The sequence below is a fragment of the Mus caroli genome, unplaced genomic scaffold (assembly GCF_978045245.1).
Source record: "Mus caroli unplaced genomic scaffold, Mus_caroli_1 scaffold_8, whole genome shotgun sequence".
Classification (NCBI taxonomy): domain Eukaryota; kingdom Metazoa; phylum Chordata; class Mammalia; order Rodentia; family Muridae; genus Mus; species Mus caroli.
Window position 1 is genome coordinate 100,134,244 of NW_028227263.1, and position 22,394 is coordinate 100,156,637.

At 50.0% G+C, this 22,394-nt stretch overlaps 1 protein-coding gene across 3 annotated transcripts in view; it reads left to right on the forward strand.

The window, feature by feature from the left end:
* The window catches only part of Ptpn5 (protein tyrosine phosphatase non-receptor type 5), a 56,728-nt gene extending 37,145 nt beyond the window's left edge, over positions 1 to 19,583 (forward strand). For all 3 annotated transcript variants that reach the window (XM_085841712.1, XM_021167904.3, XM_085841713.1), the window contains 12 exons: positions 6,583 to 6,776; positions 7,317 to 7,424; positions 7,647 to 7,730; positions 8,133 to 8,374; positions 9,471 to 9,660; positions 12,018 to 12,102; positions 15,004 to 15,083; positions 15,271 to 15,408; positions 16,183 to 16,293; positions 18,544 to 18,704; positions 18,793 to 18,906; positions 19,231 to 19,583. In XM_085841712.1, coding sequence (XP_085697838.1) covers positions 6,583 to 6,776; positions 7,317 to 7,424; positions 7,647 to 7,730; positions 8,133 to 8,374; positions 9,471 to 9,660; positions 12,018 to 12,102; positions 15,004 to 15,083; positions 15,271 to 15,408; positions 16,183 to 16,293; positions 18,544 to 18,704; positions 18,793 to 18,906; positions 19,231 to 19,324 — 1,601 coding nt within the window. In that variant the 3' untranslated portion in view covers positions 19,325 to 19,583. The remainder of the gene's footprint in view (positions 1 to 6,582; positions 6,777 to 7,316; positions 7,425 to 7,646; positions 7,731 to 8,132; positions 8,375 to 9,470; positions 9,661 to 12,017; positions 12,103 to 15,003; positions 15,084 to 15,270; positions 15,409 to 16,182; positions 16,294 to 18,543; positions 18,705 to 18,792; positions 18,907 to 19,230) is intronic.
* The last annotated feature ends 2,811 nt before the right edge of the window (positions 19,584 to 22,394 follow it).

Below are 22,394 nucleotides of genomic sequence, written 5' to 3' on the forward strand. Positions count from 1 at the left end.
TTCAAATCTCAGGTCTGCATTTACTTGGAAAAGGTGTTTAACTTCTCTAAGGCTATATTTCCTCCACTGGAAAAATCGCTATCACCCCACTCGAGGCAAGCCTTTCAAGAGCCTCATATCAAATCGCCTGTAAGCAAGCAGCCTCTGAGTGGTGGTTTCATGTATAGCAAAGCAGCTATCTTACTGAGAACTACTGACGCTAACCCTCCATACAAGCATCTGCTTCTCCCTGCCAACTGGGACCTAATGATAACATCTGTCATAGAGAGGCCACTGCAACTACTTTGGGAACAGCACAGCCAGCCCAGGGAGGTGATGTCACCTTTCCCAGAACACGACAGTGAGTGAGAGGGGGCACAGGACAATAAGAAGTAGCATTATCGCTAGAAGATGGACAAGAGCTAAGAGAATGAATGGGCCAGGACCCAGGCATCTTCATAGGCAGGGCTGCTTGTTCACTGCTAAATTCCCAGAGCCTGGCCCAGTTCTTGGCAGTGTAGGCACACAGCAAATCCTTAATTGAATAGCAGGGGAGCAAACCCTTGTGGTCTGAGCTCTTGGCATGTAAATAAGTCTGCTCTGGACTCGCACACAGATGAGCAGAGGCTAAAGTCAGGGCTGGGATCCCAGTGTCATTCTCCATATCTGGAGTTTCTACCACTTTCTATCAGGGATTCCCCACTGCCTACCCGTGGAGATCGGGGCTTCTTAATGGGAGGTCTATGGAGCCCCCTCCAGATTGTATGCACAGTACAGTGTATGTTTGATGGTGTGTCTAATCTGATCATTTCTGTCCAGAAAATAAGTTTTTAATTGTAAAAAAGATTTTATGTTTTCTTTTATGCATGTGTGTGTATACATATTAACATTCATGCATATGGTACCCACAGAGCCCAGAAGTATACATATCAGATCTGTAGCTAGAATTACAGGTGATTGTGAGCCTCCTAATGTAGGTGCTGGGAACTGAAAGAAAGTTCTTAGCCACTAAGCAATCTTTTTGGTCCCCAGTTTTTTTTTTTTTTTTTTAGATTTTCATATTATCATTAGTGTGTATGTGGGGGGGGGTGACACATGTGACGATCAGAGGACAACTTCATCATATTGATTCTCTCCTTCCACCTTTATGTAGGTTACAGGGATCAAACTCAGGTTACCAAGTTGTATGGTAAGGATCTTAACACACTGAGTCATCTAACTGGCCTCAGAAAGTGACTTGACATAAACTCTGCTCTGAACGACATATATCTGCCTGGCGCCTGGTAAATCTCATCATTTGGTTCATCAGAACCCCCAGAGATTTTTTTCTTTAAATGCAGAGCCTTGGGCTAAAGCTATATGGATCAGCTAATAGAATGCCTCCTTAGCTTGCACAAAGGCCTGGACTTGATCCCATCATCGTATAAAATCAGGTGCAATGACGCATGTCTACCACCCCAGCACTTGAGAGGTAGAAGCAGGAAGACTAGAAGTTCAAGGTCATCCTCAGCCACACCCTAAGTTTGCAGCCAACCTGTAATGCATGGGACTCTGTTTCAAAGGGAAAACAATGTGGAAAGCTTCCACCTCTGTCTCTGAGATCTCCATTCAGGACCCCATCATATACAGTTAGCCTACCATTTCCTATATGCAGATGTAATGGCCACAGGTTCTCAGAGGGGCTTGCCTGCCTTCTGAGTGGCTGTTATGTTAGGGGTAGAGCTATGTGCACTGGCATTCTCTATATCCCACACTTCTTAGTGTGGATTGAGTCAGAGCCTGAAACTTGAGAGTACTAACTTGGATTCGTAAGACCTGAACTCAGAATTTTTTCTTTCTTTTTTTTTTTTCCTTTGTTTTTCGAGACATTGTTTCTCTGTTTAGCCCTGGCTGTCCTGGAACTCACTTTGTAGACCAGGCTGGCCTCTAATTCAGAAATCCACCTGCCTCTGCCTCCCAAGTGCTGGGATTAAAGGTGTGCGCCACCACGCCCAGCCTTTTTGTTTCTTTTTAAGAATGTCTTTCTTGCTACATATATGTTGATAGATAAATAGATAGACAGACAGGAATTTAAGATATATAAATAAAATTACCTCTCTTCTCCCTCTCCTCCCCCCAAAACTGACATGATGGCACATGGCTTTGATCTAAGCACTTGGAAGGCAGAGGCAAGTGAATCTCTATGAGTTCAAGGTCAGCCTAGTCTACATAGAGTTCTAGGCCAGCAGGGCCACACACTGGCACCCTTTCTCAATAAGTACACAAAAATTGCTGTTAACACTTACTGCACATCAGATCATCACACTACCTGTGTGCAACACCACCCCCTCTTCGTAAGGCACACTCTACCTTCTCCTCGGCACATTACCTTTTCTTACAGCTTAAGGCCAATAAGATCGCACTGTGTATAACCTCACCTTTGCACTCCAAACTTCCAAACTTTCTTCCTATGTTATTAAATATTCATCCACAGAATCATAATATAATGGCTGCATGATACTTTATTGTAAGCAAGCTTCATGCTTCTCAGACTGGAGCACATGTAACCCTGAGGGCAAAGCCACAGGATAAATGTCACCCGTCTTCCTGAAGCACAAATTTGATTCAAAACTTTGGGAGGGAAAAAAACCATTTTAATATCAAAATGAACACTATGCCACAGTGTAGGTTAAGAGAAAAACCTATCATTTTTTTTTAAAAAAGAAAGCAACAAAGTTCTAATCTATGTGAGCTTAATGTTGTTACCCTATGAGGTTAGAAACAAACAAGAACGCGACTCCAGTTCAAGTGCCTGTGCACACATAGGTATAGGAAAAGGCCCAGGGAAGAGACACAACTCAAAGGCTGCAGTTTGAGCTGGGCCAAGAAGCCAGTGGTCCTGGCCTGCATCTTGCCACCCCTCCCTACATGACATCACCATCAACTGTATGCACGGGGGGGGGGGCCTTGCCCTTGAGAAATCACCCTCCTACAGAGGAGGATGTGCCTCCCACACGGTCTGTCTTCTAGCAGCAGCTTTTCCTTTCTCTGTACCTAGAATCAATCTGAACTTGCTGGTCACCAGCTGTGCCCATCATGGGTGAGCCACCCTCCTCTTTCTCTCTTAGACCCCCCCAGCACTCTGACACATCACCTATGTGCATTTATTTGTTCTGGTTTTCCCATGGAGCTAGCAATCACTCATTCCAAAGCAAGAACTGTAGTATGACCTGCCACTTATTGGGTGCCTGCAAACTGTCAGAAAGCATACAGAGTTTTATCTATAGCATCTAAAGTCTTCATAGCATCTCTGCAAAGTATATATTATCGCCTCCCCATCCCCACCCCGCCACCACCAACCTTACTGAGTAAAAAAAAGGAAAGGAGGAGGATGAGCCAGGCAGGGTGGTGCACATCTTTAATCCCACACTTGAGAGACAGGCCGATCTCTGAGTTCAAGGTCAGAGATCTGCATAGTGAGTTCCAGGCCAGCCAGAGCGACACCTGTCTCAAACATGCAAACAAACAGAAGGAACAGGGTAAAATACTATCACTTGTCCATCAGGCACTCATCCAGTCAACATGCACCAAGCCTAGATGCCAACAAACAAACTGATACCACTCTGCCCTCGGGGACTTGTAGGTGAATAGACCCAGTGACGTTCTACATGGCATTTTACAAATCATAGTGAGTGTAGTGTATCCAGAGTCCCAAGTGACTTGCCTCAAACTGAACCCATCTCTTCCATTTACCAAACAGGCCACCTTGAGGGGGGGAAAAACATAACTCTTAGCCATTCTGTCCTTCATTTCCCCTTTGTAAAAATCGGGGGAGCGATGGCAGTACCAACTTCCTAGGGATGCTGTGAATAATAAGTGAATTAATGTATGCCAGCATTCAGAACAGAGGCGTGTCAAGGTATCTTGTGGTGGGTGGTAGTATGAAGAAAGGGCATGGGTAATGGGGCAGCACCTAGTTCCGGTGACATTTAATTGTCAACCACAAGATGAATAGGGGTTTCCTAGGTGACAGAGACAGTGGCAAAGGAGAGAGCAGGGTGTTGAAGGAATATTCTAGGTAGAGGGAATAGGCAAACATTAGGTACAGCAGCAGCTCACCTGGGAGCTACCAAGGAACAGCTGGACTACAGCATTGAGGAGCTTCTAGAGTCTGCAGCTGGCAGCAAGGAGCCTGGGATTTTAACAAGGCTTCTCCAAGCCCAAAGTTCTCGCATAAGCCTGCGCATCTAAGTCTGGTGAGAGGCTCGGTAAATGTTGAGTGAATGAACACATGGGCAGCTGTGTTGGCTTCACACGCTTCTGTTGTCAGCCAACAAATGCACACATGCAAGTCCACATGTATAGTGATGTACAGACAGGCCCATGCCAATTGTCCTGTCCAGCTGGGCACATCCACTTTGTCAGGCTCTTTCTTTTGGGTGGGATGCTGACCTGAGTTTGGATGGAAATTTCCAGCATCTGGAACTCTGAACAGTGAGGATGCTGTTCCTGGTTCCCCACACCATATCAGGATGCTCGGATCTAAGGCAGAATGTTCACGTGAAATTCCCTTTTGAAAAGTCTTGATGGAAAAGCAGCCTCCGGATCAGAATAGAGCAGAGCTTCTGCCCTGCAGGCACAGGCAGAGGCACTCAGAGCACTTGGTGACAGCCTGTGTTGCCCCTGACAGGGTGTAGAGGCTCAGTAAGAAAAGCAGGGGTGGGCTGAAGATGTAGATCGATTGGTAAAGTGGTTACCTTGCATGAAACCAGGCCCAGGACATGGTCTCCAGCACCACATAAACCAAGCATGGTGGTGCAAACCTGTAACCACAGCACTCCGGGAGGCAGGAAGGGGGTTGGGGAGGGTGGGGATCAGAAGTTCAAGGCCATCCTTAGCTACATAGTGAGTTTGAGGTCAGCCTGAATTTCATGATGCCTCAAGGAAGGAAGGAAGGAAGGAAGGAAAGAAGGAAGGAAGAGAGGGAGGAAGGAAGGAAGGAAGGAAGGAAGGAAGGAAGGAAGGAAGGAAGGAAGGAAGGAAGGAAGGGAGGGAGGGAGGGAGGAAGAAAAAAGAAAAGAAGGAAGTGGAGCCAGGAGGATGAGTATGCAAATCTAACAGCCTGAGTTCAATCCCAGAACCCACATAGAAAAATTAAAAAGATCTTAAAATGCACCTGAAATCCTAGCATTTCTCTTTTTTTTAAGTATTTATTTATTTTTATTTCATGTGCATTGGTGTTTTGCCTGTGTGCATACCTGTATGAGGGTGTCAAGTCCCCTGGAACTGAGTTACAGACAGTTGTGAGCTGTCACGTGGGTGCTGGGAATCGAACCCAGGTCCTCTGGAAGAACAGCCACAACTCTTACCCACTGAGCCATTTCTCCAGCCCCAATTCTAGCATTTCTAAGGGAAGATAGAAGAAGGACAAGAAGGAGGATCAGCTGGGAGCACTTACAGCACAGCATTGAACAATGAGAGACTCTGCCTCAAGAGTCATTCTTTCACTAAGACAAGTCGTGCATGCTCTCACTTAATAGTGTTTTTAAGACAGGAGAGCCTGAGGCATGGGGAGAGGTGGCTCACTTGCTGCTCTTCCAGAGGACTCAAGTTTCATTCCCAGCACCCACGTCAGGCAGCTCACAACCATCTGTAACTCTAGCTCCAGGGAGCCCAATGCCTCTGGCTTCCTTGGGCACCTGCGCTCATGTGCACATACCCACATTCAGACACATACACCGATTTAAGAGCACTGACTGCTCTTCCAGAGTTCCTAAGTTCAATTCCCAGCATCTACATGGTAGCTTACAACCATCTGTAATGGGATCTAATGCTCTCTTCTGGTGTGTCTAAAGACAGCGACAGTATACCCATATACATTAAATAAACAAGTCTTTAAATAATAATAATAATAATAGTCTTAAATTGGAAAGGCTAATAATGTGGAACACAGTCCCCATTTCTCAGATGAGTAAACTCAGGTTCAAAGAATAAGTACCCTAGGCTATACCAATTGTAGCCATCCAGAATTAGATGCCAGGTAGCCATTATCTATTCTTCTCACCAAAATTTTCTTCCATACTGTTCTGACTTCTGCTTCCTGATCTGATTGGGGGGAGGGGTCTCAAGATGGGGAGATGCGCAGTCATAACCACCCCAGGATTTCAGTCTTCCAGCCCCACTTGGAGCACATATCACAAAAGACAAAATTCTGAGAGCGGGAGTGGGCGGGTTTGTTCACGGTCACGGCCTGCTTATGCCGTATTCTTTTTCTTCCCCTTGCTTTTCTAATTGAGTTTGAGGTCGTTGTTTTTGTTTCCTTAAGAAATGGAAAAGAATGAAGCTGCGTAAATACAACGGTATTAACTCTGAAACCCCCCTGCCATTTTAACTCTCTTACTGCAGAAATAAAAGAGAAATAATTTGTCCACCCACACGTAGCTCTTTCTGACGAAGGTAGGTGAATATTGCTTTGCTAATCGAGGGTGACTGCTGGAAGTGGAGCCTCTCTGACTGAGAGGAAAGCTACAGCAACCCTGAAAGGAGCCAGACCACCGTAGGTCCACAGAGTCCTGAGCTCAGCCAGAGCCAAGTCACCAACCCCTCCTGTCCCAACTTCCTCAGGTCTCCCCCAGCCGGTAGAGATGGAAGCACCGGACGAGGCCGAAGGACTCCCCAGCAAGCAGAAAGAGATGCCACCACCCCCGCCACCCTCACCGCCCTCTGAGCCAGCTCAGAAGCTGCCACCTCAAGGCGCTGGGAGCCACTCCCTCACCGTCAGAAGCAGCCTGTGCCTGTTTGCTGCCTCTCAGTTCCTGGTAAGGATGTCATGGGTTTCATCAGACCCGGAGAGAGGGTGGGTTGAGGGATGGATGGCCTTCTCCTTCTCCCAAAGATGGCTGCCTGGGGAGGTTGAGGGATGAAGACCTTTCTGATGGCTCCAGTTACTTCAAGTCTTCATGACTGGAGTGAAGGGAAGGCTGGAATTCTGAGCTACAATCTCAGGAATTAATTTCCTCATATCCTGCCATCCCTAATCCCTAACTCAAAATCCCGGGTCCCTGAGCCCCATGTCCTACAGAGTTCTCTCTGAAGACCCCTGTCTAAGGAAGCCTTTCTGGAAGACTTCCCTTGTGTGTACCTGTGGGGTCTCCTGTGGGGAGGGGCTGTCTCAGTTGTCTGTGATTAGTTTTTCTCCTGAAGAGTGCTGAGGCCTCCTCTGGGTACACTACCCTTCCCTCCACTGCCCAGACTGAGAGGCTCAGGAGCCTCGTGGGGGCTGAAGGTGAGCTCTGCAGGGCAATATAGGGGCAAAGGGCTGCAGCCGTACACTCAGTCTGCGCCCCCAACTGCCCCAGCTTGCCTGTGGGGTGCTCTGGCTCAGTGGCCATGGCCACTCCTGGCTGCAGAACACCACAGACCTCATCTCCTCCTCGCTCACAGTGTTGAACCATCTGGGACCTGTGGTGAGTAAACTCTGGGGGCCCCCTAGGACAGTGGGATGGAGTGGGTTAAGCTGGGGTTCCCATCCCACCCTCACAACCCCTGGCTGGGGTGTCTGAGTTCAAGAGATGCTTCTAAGAACCCAAAGGCCTTCTGTGGTCATCCACCCAGATGGGTTAATAGATAAGAACCCTGCCCTTCCCCAGTCTCTCAGTACACTGACCAGTTTGTCTGATGTTCCCCAGGCCTGGCTGGGTTCTGGGACCTGGGGGATACCAAGTCTGCTGCTAGTCTCTCTGACTGTGAGCCTGGTCATCGTCACCACCCTGGTAAGGTGCCTCTGTCCTCAACCTCAGTGCCATCCCTCCCCACCCCTCTCTAAAGTCCCCCTTCCAGGTGGGATGGCCAGGATTCTGAATGGGGCCCAAAGATGGGCTTATCTCCTTGAAGCAGTACAGCTCCTTAAAGCAGGAGGCTCCTTTCTAGAAGTGAGGGGGGCTGAGAAAAACGGCAGAGGCAGAAATAACCCCAGGCCCCACCCAGAAGGATTAAATCACAAGAAACTGGGGACAGAGAAGAGAGAGTGGGGGAAACCTGACATGTAGGAACCAGAAGAATGTTATTGCTACAAACCTTGTAGCATCAGAGAGCTCAATCCCACGGGATACCCCAGGAGCCCGGAGGGCACCAAGCACAATCCCCGGTCCATGATGCTGTGTGCTCCCAACCAGGTGTGGCACCTCCTCAAGGCACCCCCAGAGCCACCTGCCCCACTGCCCCCAGAGGACAGGCGTCAATCAGTGAGCCGGCAGCCTTCCTTCACCTACTCAGAGTGGATGGAGGAGAAGGTAGAGGATGACTTCCTGGACCTGGACGCGGTGCCCGAGACACCTGTGTTTGACTGTGTGATGGACATCAAGCCTGAGACTGATCCTGCCTCATTGACTGTCAAGTCCATGGGTCTACAGGAGAGGTGGGAGGGGTAGAGGAGGGGACGGGCCTGGGGTCACAAACTCTCAGCTCTCCTTAGAGGGTAGATGCCTAACTCCTGCTTTAGAGAACAGGGTTGTCTTCATACCTTAGCATGCATAGACATGTACTTTTCCAGCAATGCATGTTGATCAGGGTACCACAAGATGAATGTCCAAAATATAATAATAATACAATTCCTTCCCATGTACATATGGGCATGTTTAGGTGTGCACAGATACATACCGATACTCTCCTTGGCTTGAGGAAGTCAGGGTTAGTTTCCTTACAGTTTTAACTTAAGATTCCTTGAGTTTTGACTTACCTCTGTTCCTTGTAATGTGTAATTTGACAAAGGGACAATAGATAGCATTTCCCAAAAACCTCCTGGGCATGAAAACCCTACTTGCCTAAAGTACCCCCATAGAATTTCATGAGCATGCTTTGGGAGATAGTGACACCCTCTGTTTAGAGCTAAGTAAGCTAACACATTTCTGGTTTGAGATACCTACAGAATGTCATTAAAAAAAAAAATACTCAAAGAGGACTCAGAAAACCTATACAATGCTTCTTGGCTCAGCCACTTCCTCATAGTGAAAACCTAGACAATATTAGTGCTCTCCCAAACTCAGTGCCCCTTTCTATGCAATGAGGATCCTTCCTGTCCTGATGTGTTAGACACTATGCATGATGGAGTTGGGGCATGATGGAGTTGCTACTGCTAGCTGCCCTTGGGCTCCCTTCTCCCTTAGATGTAGAGGGTCTTGGCCTCTCCTAGCAGAGATGCACTTGACCCCATGCCAGCCTTATTCTAGAACTGTGCTACTGAAGTCTGAAGGTGTCCTCTTGAGCTTGAGCCTCACCTTAGTGAATGTCTCCCCTGTGGGCCTCCTTCCTCAACAGAAAGGGGAGGTGTTAGGAACAGCATGAGGGGGAAGCTTTTAGAACAGGGGCCTCCACCTGACTGTGCGAAGGAACAGATAGGTGTAGGCAGAAAAGTATGGTCCTTAGGACAGGTTCTTGTCACATCCCTCTTCCTGGAGTCCACTCTGCTCTCCACTGACCACCTTTCTCCTTCTCCTCTTCTATGACCTTTTTAGGAGAGGCTCCAATGTCTCCTTGACCCTGGACATGTGTACTCCTGGCTGCAATGAGGAGGGCTTCGGCTACCTGGTGTCCCCACGAGAAGAGTCAGCCCATGAGTACCTGCTCAGCGCCTCCCGTGTCCTCCGGGCAGAAGAGCTACATGAAAAGGCTCTGGACCCTTTCTTGCTGCAGGCGGAATTCTTTGTAAGTCCCTCCAAGAGGCCACTCCACCATTGTCCATGTAGTGGTCCACCACCCAGCCAGTCAGTGCTCAAATATACAGCCCCAAACATGAAAGAGACTAACATCTCCTAGTCGTCATCTCCCTCAGCATCCTGCACAAGCTCTCACCCTCTGAGACCTGATGTCCTCCCTTGGAAAGTCAGACAAATGGCAGGAGTTAGGGAGATGACATCGTGTGTCAGGCAGGCAGTGGTACTTGGCCGGGTCCTTGCAGGACGTAAAGGGGACAATACCATATAGCAGGCAGACAGCAGTGCTTCTGGATCTGTTTCGAGGACCGTGCTTTGGAAGCTGTGGAAAGCAGCAACCTCCTGGTGGTGTGGTTCAGAGGTAGAGCCTGTGCCTAAAAGCATACACAAAGTTGGGCCAAAGCCCATAGGAAAAGAACCTTTTGTTTTTGCACTTTCCTGTCTTCCCACCCTCCTCTGTCTCCGTGATCAGGGATGTTTTTCCCCATGTCCCTAGGTCTCCCCTCTTCTCCCCTAGGTTTAAAGCTTAGGCCTAACTCCTTTTCCAACCTCTAACCAGCATGTGTTAGATCTAGAAGGGCCTAATAACTAACAGTCCTGATCCCCTGCCTGGAGTGTGCAGCCATCTAAGAGCTCAGCCGTAAGAAAGTGTGGCCTGTGATGAGTGAGACTGAAGTGAGCCTCGGCAGAGTGAGACAAGAGTATGCTTTTGATACTAAGCCTCAGACAGAGCAAATGGCACAGCTGCAGGAGTCTTAGCCTTGTCCCATGGATCTGCACCCACAATTAATAAGAGAACCCCAGCAGAGAGAAGGGAGGAACTGAGGCCCAAAAGCCCACTTTCCCATCAGACTCAGGTCGCTCATTCCCTTGTGCCACATGGGCTCAGTGCCCCAGGATCCACCAGCAAAAGAGTGCTGGGTCCCAGCTTGCTTCTCCAGCCTTGTGCTCCACTCCCGAACCAGTGGGAGCTGTCCACTTCTGGGCCAGGGAACTGGGACCTTCCTCGAATCACTCCAACCTCCAGGTCTCTAGAAAGCCTTCCTTCCTCCACCACCCAGCCTCAGCTCCCACCTCTCCCCATGAAAAGAGCCCTCCACATCCTTTCCTGCTCAGTAAATACCATCGATGTTTGTCAAGGAGGAAGGAGCACAGGTTGCTCATCCACTCCATGAGCAGTTCTGCACACATGTGTGGTGAGGGTTTTTTTTAATTATTATTTCTTTTGATTCGCACAAGAGTCCTAGGACGGTACCACTGTCTGCATTGTGCAGAGACCATATAGTATATCCAGAAACAGTGAACCAGAACAGACAGATGAGAAGAAACTGCATAGGGAGGCATCCCTGAGGAGACATCCCACTGGCCATCCATGAGGGGACAGAGCTGGGGTGAACCTAACAGTGAGAGCCAGTTTGGAGGTACAGGGCTAAAACTAGTATTCTCAGCAAGTGCAGCACCATGAACATAGACCTTCATGGTTCTGAGCAGAGCAGGGAGGCATGACTATGAATGGAAAATCAAGAACAAAGAAAGCCAAATCAGGAAGATCACAAGTTCAAGGCCTGCCTGGATACTATAATGAGTTCAGGGGTAGTAAGCAACTCATTGAGACTCTGCCCCAAATTTTAAAAGCGCAGAGGGAAAAGAGAGAACTGGAATCTTAGCTTAGTGGTGGGGTACTTGCCCAGCATGCACAAGGCTCTAGGTTCAGTCTCCAGTATGAGGGAAAAATGGGAAAAGGAACAAAAGAGGGAGGCCAGGTCCAGAGAGACTTCACACACTTGGGTACCCATCAGACATGGGTGCTTCAAAGGGAAAATGGGCTTAAGGGATGGAGAAGCAAGCTCTCTTTTTACTGAGCAATTGGGGAAGGTTTTTGAAGTGACCTCAGATAGATGCGTGGAGGAGATGAAGGTGGGCAGATACTATCAAAAAGTGAGCATCACAAACAAAAGTCCAAGGAGAGGATGACAGATGGCAGGCACACGCGTCCCCAGAGCTACCTGGCTGTCTGCTGCAAAGAGAGCAGGGAAGGAGGCGGTGGCTGTGGCAAGGTCACTTTTTGTCTTGTTGTTTTCTCTTGGCCTTTTACTGTACGTCTATCACAAACCAGGCTGGCCCTCAACAGACAATTGCTCTGCTATTTATTTTATGCCCTTGTCATATGCCAGTAACTCTTCTAAATGGGTGTGTGTGAAAACTCACGTAGCAAAAAATGCTTATCAAGTGAATGCATGAACTCAAGACAGTGCCTACACTGGCAGTTGGAGGCAAGCAGCCTCTGAATTTGGACTTCTGAGAAGACTGTCCTCAAGCTGCTCACAGCCCTGTGTCTTTCTCTTCTAGGAAATCCCCATGAACTTTGTGGATCCAAAAGAGTACGATATCCCAGGGCTGGTGCGGAAGAATCGGTACAAAACCATCCTTCCCAGTGAGTACCTGCTGCCCCAAGGTGTGGAGGGAAGAGAGATCCTGTCATCTGGGAAGTCCTCAAGTCCAGGACCCATGGGGATGATGAATGATCTTCCAGGGAGATGGGATGGAGGCTAGGACAACCAGGAAAGGGAAGGGAATGAGCAGGGACTGCTTCGCCTTCTGTCCCTGGCCAGTGGCATGGAGCGCAACTGTAGAAACAGTTACAAAAAGGGCGGCTCTGAAGCATGAAGTACATGTGCATGGCCTTTCTCTTCCTAGTGGGTATATCATGTTTTAAGAAAACATTAAAGGTTCAGAGAAGGTAAGTGACTAACCCACAGCCACACAGCTAGCAAATCAAGGCTTTAAACCTGGGCTTCTGTGGACCCAGAATCGAGTCCTTCTGATTACCTGTGTCCTATACGATCTGACCGTCAGTCCTCTAACAAGCAGAGCCACCTCCCAAAGGAAATGAGGTGCTGTCATCCTGCAGTGACCTGTCTATTGTAGGGTGTATTGTGGGGCTACAGGGCAATGCCCCTCTAATGCCTGAGTAGGGCTTGTCTCCTTTGGAGGTGCTTTGACCAGCTGACCTGCTGTTCGCATTCTATCCCATGATGTCACTGTCAGGTCATCTTTATCAAGATCTTCTGAGGGCTACCTCAGAAGAAGGGGGTGGCCTGTTGGAAATGAACCCACACACACACACACAAAACCTACTCCACTCAGTGTGTGGAGTAGTGAGCCCTTAAAAAGCAGTTTGCCATCAGCATCTCCAACAGCATGTAAGATGTCATGACTTATTTTTAACTTTTAAAATATCGACTTGTGGTTGCTATGGTTACACAGTCTCTAGGTAGTTACATTTAAACAAAGCACCATTTAAGGCCAGGATGCCTTATTTGGGCTGTTCACCTCTTTTCTCAACTTATCCTCTCTGCTCCTGTTTTTCCTGAAGGCAGTGGCCTGGCTACCCCAGAACCTAGCGTTCTGCTTTGCTCCTTAGAATGGCCACTAGAGCTAGTCATACTCTATGTGGTCCTGCTGGATTGTTGACAGGTTCCCACCTCCTCCAACCATACCCTGAACCTACAGGCCCCCCACTCAACACAGAATGTTGTACAGCCAGGCAGAGATGACCCTGAACCTTAGAAGACTAAACAAGGGGGAGGGTGAGACAAAGAACATGGAAGGCCCAGCAGAGGCAGCCTCTGTGATCAGGAACACCCTGAGATTTATTGTACCACTGAGCACACACATTTCCTGAGCCCCATCCAGGGACTGAGAATTGGATTCTGCACACTGAGCTTGGTGTCTAGCAAAATAAAGAGCTCTGTAGACAGTCCCAGGGTGAGCACCCCATCAGCAGACTGAATGAAGGTCAAAATGCAGGGTCACAATGCTGTCCCATTCAGCACAGTTCCTCAAGTCCCAAAAGGACAGCAAGTGACTGGGTGACACACCGGTCCTTCTTGAATGAAAAGGTAGATGACTCCCTCAGATCCAGCCCCCTCCATTCCATCCCTTATTACCAAATGACTTTATGGGTGTTCAGTCTTCCATGTTGCCCAATTCTTATGAGCACCATTTACATATGGCACACAGATGCCAGGCAGGACAGTCTGTGACCTTGACACTTCCTGGATTGTGGCCGTCATATCCTGACTTGTGCTTTTTCTCCTTCTTGCCTCTTCTCTCTCACAATGAGGCAGAACAGAAATCTAATTGTGTCCCCTTCCTCCTTAAACACAGTCAATGTCACCCTCTGTAAGCAAGGTATGTGATACTATCTGGCATCTGGCTCCTCTCCAGCACCAGTCTCAGCCTTGGCCTGTGCACCTGATCAAACAAACTGCTTGCTGTTTCTTCTCCTGGCCCTTCAACCCTGAAAGGTGCCACAACCACCCTGTCCCAGTCCCAGTCCTTTCTGTCCCCTCTGTCCCCTCTGTCCCTCCAGCCCCAGAGCTCTCAGGCCATGCTCCACTCATCTTCCTACCCAACGCTATGCTATCCTTAAGGCAGGGATCATTCATCTCTTGTTGATCTAGAAGGTTCTTCTCATAGACACAGCATCAAGCAGAGCTGGCGTGAACCTGCAATCATGACCGCCACAACAGTGACTCTCTGATTGCAAAGTTTTCACATCTGGCCAGAAAGGACAGCACCCACATCTGTCCTTAACCTGGATAAGTGAAACCAAGACAGCCCAGGCAGAGCTGAGCACTCTCTTCTGTTAGCCTTGCAGAAGGCCCCTCCTGCCTACTCTTATCCCTCTCTTCCCCTCCCCTGAACCACTTCTATGCACTCTCTACAAGAACTATCTACACCCATATCTTCTGCCATGACCCAGGCAGAGATGGGGGTCTGGCAGGGGGCTGGGAATGAGAGGCAGACAGCCATCACCCCCATCATCACCCCAACAGCTCTAGGTTCTTCTCCTTCCCATCGTCTGCTGGGAACTCATGATCACAGCAGTTATGTCTGTTAGGTAGCATTTGCCCCATGCTGTTGAGTGGTGCTTCTCGGCCCAGTGGCTACAGTTTTTCCTTTTAACTCTCTTTCTAATATTATTTATTTTGTATGCACACACATATAAGTGTACAGGGCACACTTGTGGAAGTCTAAGGACAACCTGTGAGATTCAGTTCTCTCCTCCAGCACATGAGTCCCAGGGACCCAACTCAAGTTGTCACGCTTAGGAGCAAGCATCTTTACCCTCTGAGCCATCTTACCAGTCCCTGCTAACTCTTTTCGTCTTTATAAGGAAAAGGAGGTCATCAGGTAGTGACTCTTCATGACATTCCTGCAGTGCCTGTGACAGCACTTACTGGCTGTGATCTCAGAGGAAATGTGGGTGCTGTGGAGGAGGACAGAGAGGTGGGGCCCAACTCACAGCCTCACCTGTCTCCCACCACAGATCCTCACAGCAGGGTACGTCTGACGTCACCAGACCCTGAAGATCCTCTGAGTTCCTACATCAATGCCAACTACATCCGGGTATGTAGCTCCATCCCAAGAGTCTTCCACTAAAGGAGAGGCCTGAGCTGATGCGATCTGTCCTTCAGATTTGTCCCCCAAGCCAGTGTGGCTCCTACAAGCCCCAAGAGGAGCCTAAGTGTGGGATGGGGCCCTGGGAGTGCCGCCTCTGCCCCTGACCTGACGGGCTGGACTTGGGTGGCTGCAGGGCTACAGTGGGGAGGAGAAGGTGTACATCGCCACGCAGGGACCCATCGTCAGCACTGTGGCCGACTTCTGGCGCATGGTGTGGCAGGAGCGCACACCCATCATCGTCATGATCACCAACATCGAGGAGATGAACGAGGTAGGGACCCTGTGCCATTGCTCGTTGTGCCCTGCTCTGTGCCCCCACGTGAAGCATCTCCTTTGCATAATAATCTTCCTGAGGATCTCATGAGCCTGGCGTGCACTCAACTGTCAACATCAAGAAATGAGAGGTTTTGACAGTTAAGGTATACACTCAACGCCACACAAAGCCGAGCAGAGCCTGGAGCTGACTTCTCCCACCCCATCCAATGGCCGTGATCTGCTGCCTCCCAGTCTGCCGCTGATATGCATGTTCATGATGAGCAAGCTCATTTAATTGAATCTCCATTGTTTAAAAAAAAAGAATCCTTCAGAGGGAGGTTAGAGAAAGAGCTCAACTGAGGAATCAAGTTTTATCCCAATAAATAAGTCCAGGTGTGGTTTATGCATGCAGCCTTATCCCCAGTGCTCGGGAAGCCAAGAGACAGGCAGACCTAGGGCTCACTGAACTTACGTGGTGAGTTCCAGGCCCACGAGAGATCCTGTCCAAAAAACCAAAGTGGACTGCCCCCATGAGGAACAACACTTGAAGTTAAACTCTGACCTTTACACACAAGCACACAGACACACACACAATCCTATAAGATGGTATCATTTTCATTTTTCAAGTGGGAGAAACTGAGGCTCAGAAATGAGAAGTAGGTCACAAGTTATCAAGATTTCAACACAGACTTCTAAAACAAAGCCTGTCGTCCTTGTACACCCCAGCGGAGCAGGAAAGGATGTGGAAGAGGAATGGGGATGTAACCCAGCCTGATCTTGGTCCTTGCAGAAGTGCACGGAATATTGGCCAGAAGAGCAGGTGGTCCATGACGGCGTGGAGATCACCGTGCAGAAAGTCATCCACACGGAGGACTACCGGCTGCGACTCATCTCCCTCAGGGTGAGGCCTGGACCTAAACAGGAAAGGGATGTCGGGGAGGCTTAGTTGAGACCCCCAACTGAAAACAGTACTGAAAGGCCTACTGTAGGTGACACATCGACCCACGGCACTCTCAGGACGTACTGTTAAGCAAGGGTCAATAGACTCCGACGCTAAGCCTTGCTTGCATAAGCCCTTCCTGTGCACTGCCGACCATAGCAGCTCTTCTCCACATCTTCCCAAGGCCAGCACTACCTGGGCAAGGAGGCTTCAAGGGCTTCCAGCATTGTCCTTATTGTAACTGAGAGTTCCTTTATGAGTTTGAGTGACAGTAATGTCCCTTCCACTGGGGTGCTGGCTTCCAGTCTGATGCACCCAAAATGTCCACCAGCAGAGGGCAGGCACTCCTTGCTGCTTTGGGACACACAGTCATGGTTACAGGAAATGGCAGGAAAAAAAAGGAAAATGCACAAAATATGAGCAACACGAAGCAGCCCAGAAGGGTGGGGAAAGGGCATCCTCCTGATGGAAAGTTGTGCTGTGTCCAGGATAAGCAGAAGAGGAGGGATGCTCCTCTGGGGGCATCAAAAGATTCTGGTTTGGAGAAGCAGTGAGATGTATTTATGGAGGTAAAGTCCCCTGTGATAACCCAGAAAGGTAGAGAAGTTAGATCAAGCACCAGGAAGCTGATGCCCTATTCAGAAACAGCCTGATGCTGATGCTAACAGCCATGGGGTTCCGTCACAGAAAAGAGCTCAGGGCCTGACATTTGTCCCTCTGAGCTCCTCTGTCTCTCACTGGATGCAGTGCTGGGCAAGATACCAGGGTACCTTAGCCCCCACACTGTCATGGGGACACTGTCCACATGAGCATCTAACACCAAGACTTCCTGGAAACCTTGAAAGCCAGGGGGGGGGGGGCAGCTGCTGTCACAGCAGGGTGACCCAAGGACATGAGGAACCATCTCCCAAGTAGAGAGACTAGGAGACAGGCTAGAGAAGAACCAGGGTGTCTGGGTTTGAGGGTGTTTCCAAGCACCTGCTTTGTGGTTCCGGGTCGGGTACCGGGCGCATAATTGTGTCCTGGATTGTTTCTTCAAGGAGCACCTGTAAGATGGTAAACACCAAGTAGTACAGGCAAGAATACAGAAGGGCAGTGTGCCGGATAGCATGCTCTGGGGTGAGGTGCCTGGCAGTGCTGTATGGGGTCCTGGAGGACTGGTAAGGGGTGACTAGGAGGGGACAAATGGAAAAGCTTTCCCGTACACATAGGAGCAGCTGTGCATGCAAGCACACATGCGTGCCCATTTCCTGGATTATGTCCTCCCAGGGCAGGACGGATGAAGGAGTGAGGAGACTTCCTGGGGTCTCTAAGGATATGAATCACATCAAAGGGGTGAACTCCTGCCCCATCTTCAAATTCTCACACAATGGAAAGGAGGTTTCAGCATACGAAGTTGGGGGAAGGAAGCCACCGCATTCAGTCCACAGTAAAGGGTTTCTTGGTTTGGTGTGGGATTAGAGGCCAGAACTCTCTTACTGAACTACATTCCCAGCCCTTTTTTCACTCTTTTGTTCGTTTTGAGACAGTCTCACTAAGTTTCCAAGGCTGGCCTAGAACTTGCACTGTAGACCATGCAGGGCTTGAGATTGTGATCTTTCTGCCTCAGGCTTCCAAGTAGCTAGAATTACAGGCCTGAACCATCAGACCCAGCCAGGTCTTAAACACAGCGCAGGGTATCCAGATTCATGCTGGGGAAGGAACATGTTGATGCTATGGGTCTTTGGTAGTCAGGGAGGAAGAAGGTTGGATCTTCCCACCATGGGATGGTAGAGCAGAGAGGAGGCTGACAGCAGCTAATGAGGACAGTGGGGAGGGCAGGCAGAGCATAGTACCTGTGCTCTTGGTCATGTGACTAAGGGGTGCCTGGAACATCTGTCAGAATAGGAACTGTCAGACAGTAATAAGTTGGAGAAAAGCCCCTTTGCCTTTCTTCGATGATTTCAGAGTTCAGAGGCTAATGCTACATGCATGCACGCGCGTGCGCGCACACACACACACACACACACACACTGATCTGTCTTGTGCCATTATGCAGTATGGTAGATAGGGGACTACAGGTTCCTACTCTCATCCCTCCCTTTCCTCCCTTCCCATCTCCATCTTTGGATCAATTCTGAAAGCATTCACATGTGTTTGGGGGGTTCTCTCTCTCTCTCTCTCTCTCTCTCTCTCTCTCTCTCTCTCTCTTTCTCTCTCTCTCTCTGACAGAGAGGGACTGAAGAGAGAAGCTTGAAGCATTACTGGTTCACATCCTGGCCTGACCAGAAGACCCCCGACCGGGCTCCCCCACTCCTGCACCTGGTACGGGAAGTGGAGGAAGCAGCCCAACAAGAGGGACCCCATTGTTCCCCAATCATCGTTCACTGCAGGTGGGTTCTCCTGGCCACACACTGGAGCCGGGCCACCCCATCCCTGGACTGCTCTGTCCCTCACCCCATCATCCCCTTGGCCCCTCAGTGCAGGGATTGGGAGAACTGGCTGCTTCATTGCCACCAGCATCTGCTGCCAGCAGCTGCGGCGTGAGGGCGTGGTGGACATCCTGAAGACCACGTGCCAGCTCCGTCAAGACAGGTCAGCCCGCTGATCAGGGGAGGAGAGGGTGGCAGCATGATGTGAGCATGAATCGAGGGACAGCTGACAGACCAGACATAGTGTGTAAGGTGGCTAGGGAACTGAAAAGCCAAATGGGAGAGCATAGAATCCAGTCAGCTCTCTTCTGGAAGAAGGCAGAAGAGAGGCAGCTGGTTTGGAAAGACAGTGCTGAAAACAAAGGTGTGGCCCTGAAAGGAAGGGGCAGAGGGCAGTGGCTGGGAAAAGTTGGTCTCTAAGCTGCAGACTAGCTGGTGCCCCAGTGTTGGTGGCCCTCCCGCAGCCTACTGCATCTCTACTGGGCAGGGGTGGCATGATCCAGACATGCGAACAGTACCAGTTTGTGCACCACGCCATGAGCCTCTATGAGAAGCAGCTGTCCCTCCAGTCCTCAGAGTGACCACGTTCTTCCTCTGAGATCCACTGGGTACTGCCAAGCCTGAGGCTGGGTCTTCACCCCAACTACCCAAGATCTTGCCTTGGGTCCTGGGCCTATTCCCTGGCCCTCCCCGTCATCCTCCCCTCTCTTCAGTCTGCTCCCCATCTATTGTCCTGGCCTGGTCCCTACCCCAAGCCTAGCTCTCCTACTGTATATACTGCAGAGTTGGGGAGGGCAGGGGAGGAATGTGCCAGGCCAGGCCTGGGGCCCCTGGGCCTGACCCACACCATATAGACCTGGGGCCTCAGTTTTAACCATGGTTCCGCAGCTACTTGGTCCAAAATGTTTCCACGCCACACCCCAAGTGTCCTACCATAATGTGTTCTGTCTGTCCATCTATCACAGCTATTTGTACCAAACACTGTGTCCCCTCAGCCAGGAAAGGAGCAGTGAACTCAGCCCTCAGCCCTCAGCCCTCAGCCCTCAGCCCTCAGCCCTCAGCCCTCAGCCACATCCCCACACCAGACTCCCACCCTGCTCCCCAGGCAGACATACCGACCTTCCTCTGGCCCCACTGGCTCCTCTGCAAAGGCAGAGTGCATTTTGCTACCAGGATGTGGATGGCAGAGACCAGGCAGGGGAGCACATGATGGTTGACAGAGAGATCCCAGCTAAGACAGTTCCTGGGCAGTCTATGAGGCACTGGAGAGGGAGAGGACAGATACAGTGGGGAACCCCAAAGATCTGAGCCCTGAGGGGGACCTCCAAGAATAGGATGGGGACAGCTCTAGACCTGTGAGACATCTTTCTGTGTCACTATGGGAAACCGCAAATGTCTCCCTACATGTTGCTCTGTGTGTGTTCCCTTGTCCATGCGTGTGTTGAGAGCCCATGAACAGGGCATGCATGACTCTTTGGCAACATGTGTTATCTTGGAGCCACGTGTTTTTATTGCTGACTTTAAATATTTATTCCACGGCAAACTGGAGACATTTGGTGTCTTTTTATAATCCGCTCGTGGTCATTGAATAGAGCAATAAACAGAGCATTTTGAGCAAAACTAGCCTCCTGGGTCTGTCATTTCCTGCTCTCTCCTGACACCCTAGGCTTTTGTGTGCACCCCCCCACCTCCCCACACCCACACCCCTCCCCGCCCCTAGCTCCTGCTTCCCAGCACATGTGCATAAAGTTGGCCCTCATGCTCGCTGGCGCCCCCTGTGGAGATTGTGAATATACATAAAGCTGGGTTTAAAAAAAAAAACAGTCTATTAATACATACCTCAGAATTCCCACTTGCCTTCAGCCCCAGCCCACAGAGGTGCGCCACACCATAGGGAACCTCAAAGATGTATATGGGACGATTCCAGGAAGGCACAGTAACTAACAGGTCACCAACTACAACAGGTGAGCCAAGGAGCCCAAGGGCAGGGCAAGAAGACATTCCCATCACACCAGGCTCCTCTCTCATTGGATAGCATGTTCCTTTTCTCTGGAACCCCATCTGAGCTTTAGACACCTTTATTTTTTTCCTTATTGTCCGTGGTATCCCCTCCATAGTTGAATCTTTTAAGGCCCTGCTGGCTGGCCAGCAGCCCTGCCCCAGGGTGACTTCCGTTTCCCAGCAGAGAATCACAGCTACCTTTGCTTCATCCCAGGGGACAGGGATAAGAGCAGAGAAGAAGTGTCCCAAGTGGCTTATGATCTAGTTCCCTGGGGCCCTTTGTGGGGGAGGAGCTACTCTCAGCCCAGGCCTTACTTACATGGGAAACTGCTGGTTTGCAGCCGCTATTGGGACCCATGGGGCTAACATGGGGTAAATAGGTCCAAAGCAGGGATGCCAGCTCAGGGAGATCTCCCACCCAGAGAATGAGCCTTTCTATGTAGATTTCAGACTGAGGAGTAGTAGGAAGGAAGAGGGCTAATGTCATCCCTTGCCCCATCAGGCCACAGAACGCAGCACAAACGGTATTCCCCAGGACGTGTGCTAAGCGGTACATCCACCAGACTCATCGAGTGCCCCTCTTCCCAGTACTGGGGAGACAAAGGCCTCTGACTTTTTCCCCCAACCCTGTTAAGCTGTGCGTGCTATTGTGCCCAGGCACGGACAGGCACATATGCCAACCTGAGCCCCTCAGCTTGGAGAGGTCCCAACCTACAGCAGTGAGAAGCAGAAGGCATAAGGCACAGGAAGCGAACTGCTTGCCTGCCGCCTCAGCTTCCCTCAGGCCTGATCCCTGGCATTCTGCCCATTCCTGGGTCCAGCTTGCTCCCCTCCCCTAATTCCTACCACCAAGCAGTGTGCCCCAGAGCTGAGACAAGAGCCTAAGAAAAAGACTCCCCCAAAGGTCTATACAGCTTCTAGGGATCTGGCAATGACCAGTGCCTGCTATTGGAACAAAGAGGGAGGATACCAGCCATCCTACTGGCAGAGCAGTAGCTGAGCCTCCAAGTCACAGGCACAGTATTCAAGGGTTAGAAGGTACAGGTTAGTACAGAAGCTAAGGCTTCCTGCCATTTCCCCTGGAAAGAGCCACGAACTGGTACTTTCTGTACAAGAAAGGGATATGGTCTGAGGCAGAATAAATGGTCTCAGAACCAGAGACGGAAGGTATATAAGGTAGGAACTGGGCACTAGCCTCAGAGCACCTGCCCGGGAGAAGGCTTTAAGCCTGGAGGCCACTGGGACAAGGCAGGGCTGGAGGAGCAAGAATCCCAGATGCTTTTCTAGGTGACAAATCTGGGTAGGTCATTTCAGTCACACATGTTTCCTCATATGCAAAACAGATTCTTAAAAACTACCACGTAGCAGGCGTGGTGGCACACGCCTTTAATCCCAGCACTCAGGAGGCAGAGGCAGGCAGATTTTTGAGTTCAAGGCCAGCCTGGTCTACAAAGTGAGTTCCAGGACAGCCAGGGCTATACAGAGAAACCCTGTCTCGGAAAAAAAAAAAAAAAAAAAAAACCTACCACACAGGTTAACTAAGAGGCAGGTACACCCACTCACTTCAACACCAGGGCTATCATCCAGAACAAAGAAAAAGCCTTGTAAGCTGGTATACGGAGACCCCCAAGGCACAGAGAGAACACAGGG